At 46.2% G+C, this 13,100-nt stretch overlaps 1 protein-coding gene and 1 non-coding gene across 5 annotated transcripts in view; one reads left to right on the top strand and one right to left on the bottom strand.

The window, feature by feature from the left end:
- The window catches only part of DCTN4-p62 (dynactin subunit 4), a 522,593-nt gene that overhangs the window by 17,509 nt on the left and 491,984 nt on the right, over positions 1 to 13,100 (bottom strand). For all 4 annotated transcript variants that reach the window (XM_055067008.1, XM_055067006.2, XM_050172373.3 and 1 more), the window contains one exon: positions 8,037 to 8,112. In XM_055067008.1, coding sequence (XP_054922983.1) covers positions 8,037 to 8,112 — 76 coding nt within the window. The remainder of the gene's footprint in view (positions 1 to 8,036; positions 8,113 to 13,100) is intronic.
- TRNAL-CAG (transfer RNA leucine (anticodon CAG)) lies at positions 11,175 to 11,249 on the top strand. The gene has a single exon. It is a non-coding gene; the product is annotated as a tRNA-Leu (tRNA).

The following is a 13,100-nucleotide window of genomic DNA, read 5'->3' as shown; positions in this document are numbered from 1 at the left end:
GAACTCTCACCTTCTGCCTGTGTGTGCATGAAAAACCAGTAACTGGCTGCTGTTTCATTGACTAGCGGGTCGTAGTGACTCTGTAGATGCTTGAAGACATCACTGTAGGCGAGGGCATTCACACTTTTAGGGTGGCATCGTCCCTGAAGTACCTTGACAGTGCTGTTGGACAGAGCAGCCACCAGCAGGGCTCGCTGTTTTGCTGTAGCATAATTTCTTGCACTTGAAAGTAAGTTTCTAAGCATACCTTACAGGCGGACCAGCCTCCTTCCTCTTCGGTGAACGTGGCCGCTTGCCCCCAGCACCATTGCTGCCCGTTTCAGTAGACGCACTTCAAGCATTTCCCAACCGTGTCGATTCATGCCTCGTCGCCACTGTTGTGTTTCAAGTGAACGTCTCGGTAACACAAGTGGAAAAAAGCGAGTTTTATTTTACGTCCATTGTTTTTATATGCTACTGCGGTGACGTCACAGTGATAGGCATTAAGGTGTCGCTCAAGGTGGCGTCCTGAGATATGTTTCCTGCTGTCGGTTGATGACACGCTTGCATGACGCAGCATGTTCATCACCGTCTTCTTTCACAGTGGCTCCATTGTGTAAAAAACTATCATCATCAGCAATTGCTCAAGCATCGTCGTCTTCCACAGCTGGCTCGTTGGCACCCCTCGGTGCTACCATGTGAACATGCTCGTGACACTGTTCACCCGTTTTTCGTCTTCTTCTTCCACAGCTGGCTCTGTTGCCACTCATCATTCCAGCGTAGAATTTCACTTCTCTTCTGTCCTCGTAATAGCAAGGCCGCGTTTATGGGGATATGAGCCATTGCTTAAGGGGGTAGGAGCCATTCATTGTCTTATGTGATGAGTGAGTGAGTGCGAACTTTATTTAGGTCCCGAGGAGAAAGAATTAAATCGATGCGGCGGCTCCACCCAGGTCGGGGCCGGTAGACAGAGTCCTTCGGCGATGGCCGGGGCCTTCTGGACAGCCTTAATCTGACCGATGAGCTCTGTCCTTCTGAGTGCAGAGTCCCAGGAGGACTGGTCAGGAAAGTCCGTGTCCGCGTTGGCAGGGCACAGCCAGAGCATGTGTTCGAAGTTGTTGTATTTGTGGTCGCAATGTGGGCATGCAGTAGAAAGGTCTGGATTGATCCTGCATAGTGTCGTTGGTATGATGTATGTTCTAGCTTTTTCGAGCTTTGGGTGAGGAGGAGGAAAAATTATTCCTCCTAACCTATGATTTGAAGTGATTTCATGGTATGACACAAGCGGGTCTTTGTTGTCTAGGTCCCTCCAGGCTGGGTCGAAGTGAGGGGGCTTGCCACAGACGCGGAACGCGAGTTCTCGCGCCAGTTGGTGTGCCCACTCGTTCGGATTACAGTCAGGACGTCCGGAAATGTTGCCATGTGGGCCGGGAACTATATGATGTGTGGGGACATGAGGTTGTAATCTCCCGTTTCTTGGAAGAAGATTTTTTTTACATCCGTAGCTGCTTTCCAAGAGACTAGGGCCGCTAAGAGGGTTCTAATGGCTGTTCTGGAGTCCGAGTAAATGACAAAGGCTTTTTTGTAGCTTCGAAGGACCACCACGATGGCCATTTCTTCTGCCTCATGAGTGAAGTCCGTAACTACCGCGGCTGCATTGACGAGCGAGCCATGGGTGTCCACCACAGAGATCGCGTGGCGCCTCGATTCCAATATCTGGCCGTGTCAACGAAGAGGGCTTTTGTTCGTTATGTTTGATGTCGAGGATTGCCTTGGCTCTCGCTCTTCTCCCCCTTTAGTTGTGGGTCGGGTGTATGTTTCTCGGGATTGGATCAACTGTTATTGCCCTCTTGGCATTTGTGCATAGTTGCAGCTTCTCTGGTGGCATGAAGAAGGGCTGCATGCATGCTTCTAGTAAGATCTCGGTGTCTGCCCTTGTGAGTGAGAGCAGAATAATTTGGGCGTTTCACTGTGTCTCAAAGACTTCGGCTGCTGTGTTGTTCAGCCCCAGTTCAAGAAGTCGTTCCCTGCTAGTGTTTCTAGGGAGGCTTAGGAACTTTTTAATCCTGTTCTGATTAGTGTGTCGATTTTGTTTAGCTCCGTCTCCTTCCAGTTGAGGAAGGGGGCGAGGTAGGTTACGTGGCTGATGAGGAAGGCGTGAAATGCTTTCATGAGGTTGTCCTCTTTCAGTCCGTCCCTTGGGCTGGCAACCCGTGATATGACCCTGGTGAAGTTGAGGGTGCTGTTTTCAATGCGTCTTCCTGCCTCCACATTGTCACTGCTGTAACCCCCAATGACCATGCCCAGCACCTTGATTATGTTACACATGGGGATGCTTCCTCCGTCCCAGATGTGTAGGTGAACCGGGATGGAGCTAAGTTGTCTGTCCCTGGGGCCTCAGTCTGGGGCCTCAGCTTCAGTCCCTTGTTTGTAAGGAAAGCTTCCGTGGAGTGCAGCGCTTGCTGTAGGTTCTGCTCCAGAGTGCCTAGCAAGCCGCTCGCAGACCAAATGGTGATGTCGTCCACATAAATCCTGTGCCCTACTCCAGAGACTTTCGAGAGTTTGTTGGAGAGATTGTGCATTGTAATGTTGAAAAGAAGCGACGAAAGCACTGATGCTTGCGGGGTGCCGATGTTGCCGAGCCTGTGCTTTGTGCTTCTGATTTGTCCAACATTTATGGCGGCCCTTCGGTTAACCAAGAACGATCTTACAAAATTGTGGAAATTTACTCCGAGATTTAAAGAGGAGATTTCGTTGAGGATGTGTTCATGCCTGGCCGTGTCGAACCTTGGTTATTAAATGTGACGAACACATTTAATAACAGAGGTGATACACGAATGTGTATGCGCATATATTGTCACGATGACCACAGATCAGGACAATATGTTCGTACTGTTCGTACCTTTGTTCAAAATTCTGTCACCCGTGTGTCGTGCACTAAACAGCTTCGCTGGTCATCCACCTTCACAGAGTGGAATGGCTCATGAATTGTTTGTTGTTTGTTTTAGGTAGTGCATATAGCCTGCATTCACCACAATTTCATTCGCTGGAGTGCTTGCTGTATGCATAGGGCAACGCAGCACTTCAGAACCTAAAAGCATAAAACGGACAGCCAAGGGCTCTTTATCTGGCTCACTAATGTTCGGGATATGAAATGGTAAATCGCTTGGTCACCTTATTACCTGGGCCTTTATCTTCAATTTGATGCTGTGGCCGCCGCCTCAACTGCTACTGGTTCAGCAGAGCATAGTTGGAAGTTGCAAGCAAGGTTTCTGGTGTCTTTGTCATGACACATCTAGACGCACGTGGATAAAAAAACAACCCTGTGTTCACTGTGCAGGAGTGACGACAAAGTGTGTAACACTTGTCGTGCATGCTGATGTTCTGTGCTGCTGCTCGGTGTTCATGGCCTGCCAGTTCTTGCGGGTGCCTGGTCCAGAGAACCACATTCTTCTTGAGCCACCAAGGGCTTGTGTTCCTATTGGGCAACTGGTCCAAGAAACCAGGTGAGGTGCCCAGGCCACTGCGGCGACTAGCCTTCCTGCCTGTGGTGAAAGCAGTAGCTGCAGCTGCTGCAGAACTACTGTTACTGTCATTACAGCCGTTGCTACTGCAGCAAGACTTGCCATGCCGTAGGCAAACCCACAGTGACATTGTTTGCAAGCTATTCAGCACTTCAGGACCAGGATATTGAACTCTAAGCATCAATGGGTTCCACGGCAAAGAAACGCATGGAGAGAGACATTTTGTGCTAGGATAGGCATTGTACCATATAAACTGGAATATAAGCCAAGATGTTTTCTTGAAAAAAGCAAGCTAACCCCCCCCCCCCCCCTCCCTCCTATATAATGGTCTTTAGCAGAAAGCGAATCATCATCTTGGACCCTACGACATGCATGTCGGTGAACGCATAGCCAAAGTCATATCTATATCGAAGAGTGACTGGTGGCATTTTTTTTCTTCCCACAGTGTCTCCTAGTGTGCACTCTTCCTATCAATATCAAGCGCAACTTTTTCTTATCGGATAGTTGATGAGTAGCAGCACAGAATTTTCAACAGCGCTCAAGATAGAAGTTGTAGACTTTGCCGAAGCAATGGCAACATGGCCACTTAACTCCAGTTTGTAATTCCTGAAAAAAAAAAAGGCATGCAATATTGATGGGCACAAAAAGGAAACTGCTGGCACGAAACCCACATAGAAAGTCATCTTATGAATGTCTTGAATTGACAACACACTTTCAGACTTTGTGTGGGAGCTCGCTACCGGTGACAATGCCACGATGAAAATAAATTCGCTTTGGTGACTTTTTAAAATCTTTTTTTCACTTCAAGATAACGGGTCAACTTATAGTACTACTCAACCTATACACGGTGTCCCACGTAACTTGAGCCAAACATTAAAAATATGCAAGTGCCACTTGGCTGGACAGAACCAAGGTAATATTGTTTGCTGTCGTTTGGAGATACTCCAATAACGTTTTTTATTCTGCCTAATTAGATAATTGGTCTTAATTAATCAACTTCTAAAATATTATAATTAGATGAAAAGTGTCAATGAAAAGATTGTAGAGCAACATGAAATACTACAGATACAGCTTTCTGTTGCTCGATATGTGCTACATAAAAAATTTTTTCATAGTGTGAAAGAAGCCTGCTAATACATACAAAGTGCCTCGAGTGGCCAGCCACGCAGCAGTTTTGCATGTATTTGTATGAAGTCGACCACTTATTACTTGCATAGGGGCCTTAAATGTAAATAAAATCGTACTTCTTTATGCGTTCGTTCTTTTCGGACACTCCAAAGTTCGGACTTATTTACATTCCCCTGGAGTCTGAATTATCAGTCGTCGACTGTATAGTTAAAAGTTACTTTGTCAGAATATTGCAGTGTATACAGCCAATGTACAGGGTCAGCTTGAAGATGGTGACACAGATGGCATTAAAGGGACACTAAAGGCAAATATTAAGTCAAGCTAAAGTGACAAATTAATGCTCGATGACACCCAAGGCATCAATATTATCGCAAACAATGTTTTGGTAATCGAGAAATTGAGGTAAATGCAGGACACGATCTGTAACTAACCGGGGACATTCAAAAACTAGCTCATTGATGAAGGCATTCTTATTTTATTTGTGTCGCTAATACTCAACTTCCCAATATAAAAATTGCAACTTATTATGAGATGGAAGAAAATGCTACTTGTACACTTCTACTCGATGTTCAGAAAAAAATAACTCATTGATGTTATTATGCAAAAAAGGTGAGGTGTGCAGACAGGACACAAGAGAAGAGAAGTGGACAACACGAACGCCGACTATCAACTGAAGGGAACACTGAGGCGAAAAAAAAAGACACAAAACTCATCTGCACAAGCTCTGGAATGGTATCACCACTTGTCAGTCGGGTACATGTGCCGGTCTACGTGAGAGATAGCTGTTAAGGCACTTAATCTCTTCCTTATGTACAGTAATTGAAGGTTGACTCACGCACGCACTTCCACCATTATAGATATACCATGCCTCTACCATGAGACACGTATCTTCATTCTTGTGCCAGTACAATATTGCGCATTCATCTAACTCTGGCGTGCAGTTACAATCTTGGCAATGTAGAGAAAGATTACATAAGGAAGAGATTAGGAGGCTTCACAGATATCTCTCACGTAGACCAGCACATGTACCCGACTGACACGTGGTGATAGCATTCCAGAGCTTGCGCAGATGAGTTTTGTGTCTTCTTTCTTTTTTAGCCTCAGTGCTCTGTTCAATTGATAGTCGGCGTTCGTGTTGTCCACTTGTCTTCTCTTGTGTCCTGTCTGCACGCCTCACCTTTTTTGCCTTACCAACTAGCTCAGCTTTGTGTCATTCTAAGCTTCATTTATGTTACCCTTGACAATGAGAGGGTAGTTCTAGCCACCCTAACAACGACGCGGGCAGTCGAAAGGTTTTGTTATCACTTGACTCTGCACTGCCCGCGCCTTCACGTTTCAGTAGTTTCGTTATCACGCAGTGCTGCGTTCGTTTTGCTGGCTCGCGAAATTCTCACAAGATACAAGTAGCAGAGCTTTCCATGTCTATGTGATGTCGCGGGATGCCGGTCCATGCCACTTGAGCAAAAGCAGCTGCAGCGATGAAACCAACGCTCTGTTCTGGCTCGGTTTCTCCATGGTCGCACGTTTGCGTTTTGCACAAAAAACCGTGGCACTGTCTGCTGGACCCCATTTTATTCACAGATGGCTGTAAAGGGCAGCGAAAGCGTATGCAACGTCACCACTCCCCCGCTTGGGGGCGGGTGATTTGAATTGCGCTGAAGGTATCCACACCCTTCAGATGCAATTTGCTCTTAAATGAAGCCTTTTCTTGGCATGAAACAAGGGCTGCGAGTTTTCAGGAATGGTATTTTAACAGTCCACATTGACTTAATATTTGCCTTTAGTGTCCCTTTAAACCCATGTAAACCCCGGATGGCTGCCATGCATCGTTGCATTTTTGGTGGCGCTGCTGAGCCTTGCCTGAGTGTCAACAACAAGGTTGTGTGCCACATATTAAACGTTTCCTCAGTTGGCACACTTTACCTCAAGCCTCATTCGCCCTAGAAGCCGAGTTCATCTGTTCGTCTCGTAAGATCCATGGTTTATGATGCAGCTCCTTGCTGTTCAACTGTGAGCACAACAATCATGACATTTCTGGGGTACTCTGAACATATTCAGGCTCATAATTTGAAAAACAATTTCAGGAAGCATTCCACAAGCTTTGCCAAATTAAATGCCTGTGATGGCTGCTCTGTGCCAAAACATTGTCTGGTAATGGCAAAAGCCTGCATGCTTCCAGAACATCCACATAAATAGAAAAAACTAAAAAAGGTTCCAGAGTCTGCCTGCAGCAGAACCGTGGACTGGGCCAGTTGTGTAACATATACACTGGAGAATTATGAAGAGGAGTGAATTCAACTGCGATGACGACGGCAATCATACTCTTTGCTTGACGTAGTAGTTCTGCGGAAACCCTCAGGGTGGAGAGAAGTAATGAACAAAGGGAAAATCAGACATCCACCCGTTCGTAGCAATTGCTACAAAGGAAACCCATACGGGTTCCTCGAAAGAAAAGCCTCATAGTTGAAGAAAAATTCGTCCTGGTCCGGGACTCGAACCCAGGACCACCGCCTTTCCGGGGCAGCCGCTCTACCATCTGAGCTAACCAGGCGGCTAGCAGATGGCAGGGCGAAGTCGAATTTGTCGACAACACGAAGCAAAGGCAAGAGTTTGACGTAGTAGTTCTGCGGAAACCCTCCGGGTGGAGAGAAGTAATGAACAAAGGGAAAATCAGACATCCACCCGTTCGTAGCAATTGCTACAAAGGAAACCCATACGGGTTCCTCGAAAGAAAAGCCTCATAGTTGAAGAAAAATTCGTCCTGGTCCGGGACTCGAACCCGGGACCACCGCCTTTCCGGGGCAGCCGCTCTACCATCTGAGCTAACCAGGCGGCCTGCCCTGCCATCTGCTAGCCGCCTGGTTAGCTCAGATGGTAGAGCGGCTGCCCCGGAAAGGCGGTGGTCCCGGGTTCGAGTCCCGGACCAGGACGAATTTTTCTTCAACTATGAGGCTTTTCTTTCGAGGAACCCGTATGGGTTTCCTTTGTAGCAATTGCTACGAACGGGTGGATGTCTGATTTTCCCTTTGTTCATACTCTTTGCTTAGCAGACACGGCTTCAGCAATATATGTGGTGCTCAGTCAATTTACTGCTAAAGCAGCAGGCAGATGAAACAGCCATCATATGAAGAACTTTTTGAATGCGCGCAATGTTGCCCTCGTCTACTCTAATATTTTTCGTTTTGGCCACCGAAACACATGCATGGACGCCACCACCCTCATGATGTGTGTGGACATCTTGAAAAAGATAAAAAGAAAGCCCTACACAATGCTCGCTTTTCTGCTTGTCTGTTAGAACCAGAGGTCTTTATTACATGAATCACTAACATGAAACAGCACAAAGTCCTGAGCAATGTAGTGCACTCAAACAAATACAGTGAAAAGTGAAATACAGTGAATACTCACAATGACAGCCTCTTCTTCAGAAGGAATAACTCGAATGTAGAAGCCTAGCCTGTTGGCTTTGCGGAACGTCACCACACTGCAATGGGAGGAACACAGGGGCACCACAGTATAAGACCAAAAAAGAAATAAAGAAATGCCTCGGAAAATACGCAGCACAGAACGCTTTCATGCGTGCCTCTTCATGACTAAACACACTGCTCAGGCTGCAGGTCAATGGCAAATAAGTCCTACACGTGTAATGAGTCACTGTACATACAGTTGCTTTCAAAGGTGCATAAAACGGATTTTAAAACTGAATCGCTTATGAGCAAAATCATTTTCAAATAACTTTCCTATGCAGTACACTTCCAATAATTCAACTTCGATCACTTCAATTTTTCAGCGAATTCAATCCTGACCAAAGGTCCCAGTTGGTGCCCATATATATATATATATATATAAACAAATGACCACTGCATCATGTCATTCATGCAAATTATGTCATGACATACATGCCATGATAAGCATGTGATGTCATTGGTGTCATGACATGCAATGCACATGTATGTCTTATCATTCATGTCATGTCATCCATGTCATGCAATTCATATCCTGATATATATCAAGTTAAATAAACCACCATAATGGCACCATGTTATGCATACCATTTATGTTGTGACACATGCTATGACAAATATGTCATGGCACTGATGTCATGACGTGTCATTGATGTCATGTATGTCTATTTTGATATATTCATTTATTGAACCCTCACGGTAGAGCTGTACATTGCAGGGGGGAGGGGCAAAGGTAAGAGGTAAATACACAGGCAAATAACACATACTTAATTATATAGATACAGAAAATAAAATAAAAATAAGTAAAAGACATTTAAAAAAAAGGTCAAGGGCAAGCACGTGGAAGTTAATGATTCATAGAAACAAACAATTGTCCCGGAAGTGTTAGACAAGTAACTCAATACAATACATGGCAAAATATGGCAAGCATATGGAAAACATGGCAAGAATGACATGCAAAATGATAACAATGGTAAATAAAAGCAAGGCAAGCATAATTAAAATGCATGGCATAACTTATAAATACATGCAGCTTGAATATATATATGGCGGGTTTCCGCAGAACTACAGTTGAGTCTCGTTATAACGGACCCTGATTATCCGACAAAATACTACCGTTTTATCTGAAGTCTGTAATAACCGAAACGCCTCACTTCTGAAACTTTCGTCGCGATCTTTAACAACTACTGTATTTACTCTAAAAAAATATTATGGCGTATTACGTGCCAAAACCACTTTCTGATTATGAGGCATGCCGTAGTGGAGAACTACGGAAATTTTCACCACCTGGGGTTCTTTAACATGCACCTAAATCTGTATTTACTCGAATCTAATGCGAACTTTTTTTTCCGATAAAGCGGGTCCAAAAATTGTGTGCACGTTAGAATTGAGTACGACCCTAAATCTGCAATATCATATCGCCATCAACTCAATATGGCTGCCTCATACGTGCTTCGAGCCTAGCTGCCGGTAGTATGTGTGCTTAGGCAATGCTCCTTTGGCTTAAACTGGCACACTGCCCGTCTTCCAGTTTTCTGCGTTTGCTCTATCAGCATGGAAGTGCCGACTGCAAAGACATGTTCATCACGATGCCACAATTAAAAGGAAAGTGATCACGTGTGCGGAGAGACGGACGGAAATTGGGCCGCATCACGGGTGTTCAGAGTTTTCTAAACTTGCATGCGGGACTGGCGCCAACAGGAGATGTGTCCTACACCGACGGCTACTAGGTACGGCACGGCCGTGCGGCCCTTCTCTTGAAAGCAATCTGCAGCGGAGACAAGAGTCTATGCATCTAGGCGCACCGTGCTGTGTTCAAGTCGCTGCTACTGCACTTACTCACTCCAGCATTTAGGGAGTTTCCGCGGTCAATGAGTGAAACATGTTCATGGTTGTGTGCACATGACACCATGCTTGTTAATTTAGTTAGTAAGCAAATGTTTAAAAGCTTATATGGCCGATAAAACTACTACCCTTACTTTTCGTATAGCTGTCTACTAATTTGGTATAGTAATCGATGCTTCGCCTATCGCACGAAACTGCGACTTTTTTTATTTATCGCAACTTTAGTGCATTGGGAGTAAATCTTCATTTTTTTTCAAATGAGAGAAAGTTGTATTTCTGCATGAAAGAATGAGGTGCGCAGTACTGAAAAGGACTTTTCTTTCTATACGTCACGACAAACAGGTGTGCGTTACAATCGAGGGCATGTTAAAATCGAGTAAATACGGTACGTTGCAAGGAGTCAGTGATGAACGTCCAAAGTAAAAAAAGTCGCAGTGTCACCCGAAAGGAGAAGCATCGATTGCGATAGCAAATTAAGCCAGATATGCACAGCAGCAGCAGCGAGCTAATTGACCTTCATGCTGTCTCTCACTTCAAAGCGAACTAAACGTCGGAAGCACAGCACATGAGCTAGCGGCACTGGGCACACTTTGTCCACATCGCAGATCATTCTGAAGATGAGGCCCGCGCAGGCGGAAACTTTGTTCACATCGCAGATTGCTTTCCAGATACGGCGCCTGCGCAGGCGCGCACTTTGTCCACGTCGCAAATCGCTTTCAGATAGGGCGCCCACGCAGATGAGCACTTTGTCCACATCGCAGATCGCTTTCAAAATACGGCGGCCGGACGAAGCAGCAGCCGCCTGAGTAGAACCCCTAGCTCTCACCGCCCCCTCCCCCCTCACGCCTTGTGCGTGAAAGAAGACAGCGCGTTTTTGCCCCGCCTTCTTCCCTCGCACGTGCGATATTGAGCTGCGATCGTCAGCTGACCCTTGCAAGGCAGTTGCCAGCCTGTGTCGACACGGCGAAAGTACGTTTTATATGCCAGATTTTGAAAAAAAATTTCTGCTTATTTTGTCTGCTGTAGCTGATAGTCCATTGTAGCACGGTCCGTTAAAACGGAACTTCAATGCATTACCAAAATAGGTAGAACAAACTAAGGCTGAAATATGGTCCATTATATCCAAAAGTCTATGGTACATGGGTCCGTTGTAACGAGTGTAGACTTTATTACGTCAAACTCTTGCCTTTGCTTCGAGTTGTTGATAAGTTCGACTTCGGCCTATCATCTGCTAGCCGCCTGGTTAGCTCAGACGGCAGAGCGGCTGCCCCAGAAAAGCAGTGGTCCCGGGTTCGAGTCCCGGACCAGGACACATTTTTCTTCAACTGCGAGGCTTTTCTTTCGAGGAACTCCATATTGGTTTCTTTTGTAGCAATTGCTACCATTGAGTGGATGTCCCATATTCCCTTTATTAATTCTCTCCACTTGGCAGGTTTCCGCAGAACTATTACGTCAAATACATGGGATAACATATAAAAAACATATACAGTCAAATCCGGTTATATCAAACTCACGAAAACACCTATCAGTTCAATACAGGGCATAATTCAATATAAGCCTGCTAGAGAACTGGATGTCATAAAAGCACATAACATTTTAAAAGCACTTTATTGATGAATCCAGCTTAGTTTCGCTTGAAATAGTCCTGCATCTTCTGCTTGGGCAACTTTGCGACTTGTGACAGCACGCACTTCTCCACATTGTCTAAACACTCGGAGCAGCTGAGGCCGCAACGTTCCACATTCACGCAGAAGTGCCAGACTAGTGCACGTGCACCAATAACCTCGGAGGATGTGGGCAAAGAATTGTCGTTGCTTTCCTCGTTGTGCCCAGTTTCACTTGTGCTCGGTACGATGTTGGCAATGTAGTCTTCACTTTCAGGCTCTCCCGTGGTCGCGACACCATCACCCGCACTCACAAACTCGTCGACCCTTGATCCGTCAATGGCTTCCGGAAATTCTGACAGCTTGCATCAAACTTTGGCAACACCGGCAATGGCTTCGTTGCACTAATCAGATTTTTGAGTCATCACCAAGCATGCAGAAGCCAGTGCGTCTGAAGCAGTTTTGGTTAAACCACTTGTACACGCCTACCTCATCATCTTATACACGTCCGTACATCGACGTTGGATGCCATGGGCACCGGGTCCACACCGAGTGACTGCAGTGTCGCTGATTCATCGGTTGCCCGACGCGCCAACTCGCCTTATGGTAGACGCGTCGACCACGGCAGTGAGTGCAGTACTGCAGCAGCCTGATGGCACAGACTGGAGGCCACTGGCCTTCTTCTCAAAGTGCCTCATGCCTACAGAAGCTCACTACAGCACCTTCGGAAGGGAGATGTTGGCCATCTAGTGCGCTGTCAAGCATTTCCATTTTTTTCTTGAAGGCTGTAGCTTTTACATTCTGACCGACCACGAGCCGTTACCTCGTTTTGAAGAATGACCATTCCTCCTACTCAGGATGTGAGCTTCACCAACTTTTCTTTATCTCCAAGTTTTCTATGGACATCCGCCATATCCTCTGGGACCAAAAATCAGGCAGCTGACGCACTGTTGCGGATCGGCACTGTGCCTGCTGGCTTTGTAGGATTCCAAGCTCTAGCCTTTGCCCAGCAAAATGACCCCAAGCTGCACAAACTGTGGGAAAAAGGCTCATCACTCCAGCTTGCAGAGGTGTCACTTCCATACACAACAACATTGGTCATGTGCGACACATCGCAGGCAGCTCCTCGCTCGTTCATGCCCTATCAGTTTCGGCGGACGATATTCGATTCACTGCATGGGCTAAGTCATTTCAGCATCACAGCGACACAGAGGAATATCATAGACTGCTTTGTAAGGCAAGGGATTAACAAAGTTCGAAGGTGGGCAAGAAGCTGCCAAGCCCGTCAAGCCGTGTAAGTGACCTGGCACACGCGTTCAGCGGTGCAGCTGTTTCAACCACCAGAGAGCCGTTTCAATCACATGCATATAGACTTGGTGGGGCCTCTACTGCCCTGCCAAGGTTTCAGATACCTCCTCACGTGTGCCGACCGACACTCAAGGTGGCCTGACGCAACACCTCTACGAAACATCAAGGCCGAAACAGTGGCGGAAGCATTTGTTCTTAGGTGAGTGTCGCGGTATGGTTGCCCTAGCTTTTCGCATAACTACTGACCGAGG

This window comes from Dermacentor andersoni, chromosome 6 (assembly GCF_023375885.2).
Source record: "Dermacentor andersoni chromosome 6, qqDerAnde1_hic_scaffold, whole genome shotgun sequence".
NCBI classification, from domain to species: Eukaryota; Metazoa; Arthropoda; class Arachnida; order Ixodida; family Ixodidae; genus Dermacentor; species Dermacentor andersoni.
This window is presented reverse-complemented; position numbering and strand designations above follow the sequence as displayed.